This window comes from Echinops telfairi, unplaced genomic scaffold (genome assembly GCF_000313985.2).
Source record: "Echinops telfairi isolate 266 unplaced genomic scaffold, ASM31398v2 ScPeMD7_5;HRSCAF=22, whole genome shotgun sequence".
NCBI classification, from domain to species: domain Eukaryota; kingdom Metazoa; phylum Chordata; class Mammalia; order Afrosoricida; family Tenrecidae; genus Echinops; species Echinops telfairi.
The window spans coordinates 40,461,477-40,463,075 of record NW_022103901.1 but is presented as its reverse complement, the minus strand read 5'-3'; the positions used below and the strand labels follow the sequence as shown (position 1 = coordinate 40,463,075).

At 42.2% G+C, this 1,599-nt stretch overlaps 1 protein-coding gene across 2 annotated transcripts in view; it reads left to right on the top strand.

Moving 5' to 3' along the window:
- GSPT1 (G1 to S phase transition 1) overlaps positions 1–1,599 on the top strand; it is a 26,746-nt gene that overhangs the window by 9,781 nt on the left and 15,366 nt on the right. For both annotated transcript variants that reach the window (XM_004705859.2, XM_013005526.2), the window contains 3 exons: positions 187–367; positions 1,128–1,282; positions 1,486–1,599. In XM_004705859.2, the coding sequence (XP_004705916.1) occupies positions 187–367; positions 1,128–1,282; positions 1,486–1,599 (450 nt within the window). The remainder of the gene's footprint in view (positions 1–186; positions 368–1,127; positions 1,283–1,485) is intronic.

Sequence of the window (1,599 nt, the reverse complement as noted above, 5' to 3'; positions counted from 1 at the left end):
AGCTTCATAAAATTATTTTCATTGCTACTTTATAACTGTAATTTTGCTACTGTTATGACCCGGGCGACCCCTGTGAAAGGGTCGTTTGACCACCCCTACCCCCCAAAAGGTCACGACCCACAGGTTGAGAGCTGCTACTGTAGAAGAATATCTCTTAGCAATACTGGTATCTTTAAATTCTTGCAGGTACTTATCTTGGGCCTTAGACACAAACCAGGAAGAACGAGACAAGGGTAAAACTGTTGAAGTGGGTCGTGCCTATTTTGAAACCGAAAAGAAGCATTTCACAATTCTAGATGCCCCTGGTCACAAGAGTTTTGTTCCAAATATGATTGGTGGTGCTTCTCAAGCCGACTTGGCAGTGCTGGTAAGAAAATCATTTTCACTCTATCATTGGTTAGAAGGCCCCACATGAATCTAAAAGGTAGAATTCAGTTGCAAGTAGCTATAATAATGCTCGTAGTCACAATCTGCCCTCTTGTTTCACTAAGAAAGTTAGGAAATCTTTAGTATATACTTAGAGAAGAGTGTTTCAATGTTTTTGTTTCTTTGCTTTCTAACCTGTTGTTGTTATCCATCACTGTGTCAGAATAGCGGTTATATGTTGGGCTGCTAACCAGAAGGTCAACCGTTTGAAACCACCAGTCACTCCAAGGGAGAGATGTGAGGCTTTCTACTTGTGTACAGAGTCTTAGAAACTCACTGAGGCAGTTCTGCCCTGCCCTATCTGGTCGCTGAGTCAGAATAGACAGATGACAGGGAGTTTGAGTGTCTACTAAATGCCAGAGCCACCACTAAGCACTGGTTATAAAGATAACAAGAAACTGCCCTTTGGGGGCGCCTCATCCTTTTGTGATTGTGACAGGCCGTGGCACTGGAGCCCCTTAATGTGTGTTGACAAAGCCCCCAGGCATACTGGATCCCACAAAGTTGGGTGTGGGAATCAGTGTGGGCCAAAATGTTGAACCACTTCGTGTTTGCCTTGTAATGTTGGCAAAGACACAGGTTGGAACTTTGCTTGTATTTTCTTGCAAAAAGTGTCTGGTGTGACTTAAAGGAAAGGTGTCGTCCTGCTCGAAAGGCATTCTTGACTGTGTAAGAATAACCTGTTTGATTTCCTGCGATAGGTAATCTCTGCCAGGAAAGGAGAATTTGAAACTGGATTTGAAAAGGGGGGACAGACAAGAGAACATGCAATGTTGGCAAAGACCGCCGGTGTGAAACACTTAATTGTACTCATCAATAAGATGGATGACCCAACAGTAAATTGGAGCAATGAGAGGTAAGTGTAGATGGGGTTTGCTGCTACCTGGATGCTTGTTTGTTTGCTTGTTTGTTTGTTTTTAGCAGGTAGGTTAGTGGATTGAAGGCTGATATGTGGTATGCTTTTTCCCTGGGAGGTTTTTCTAACCCTTGAATTTTTTAAATGATGAAAATAGCTCAATTGCTTAGTGTTATAATTGGATTGTTTATATATATTCATAGATATGAGGAATGTAAAGAGAAACTAGTGCCATTTCTGAAGAAAGTTGGCTTCAATCCCAAAAAGGACATTCACTTTATGCCCTGCTCTGGGCTGACAGGAGCAAATCTCAAGGA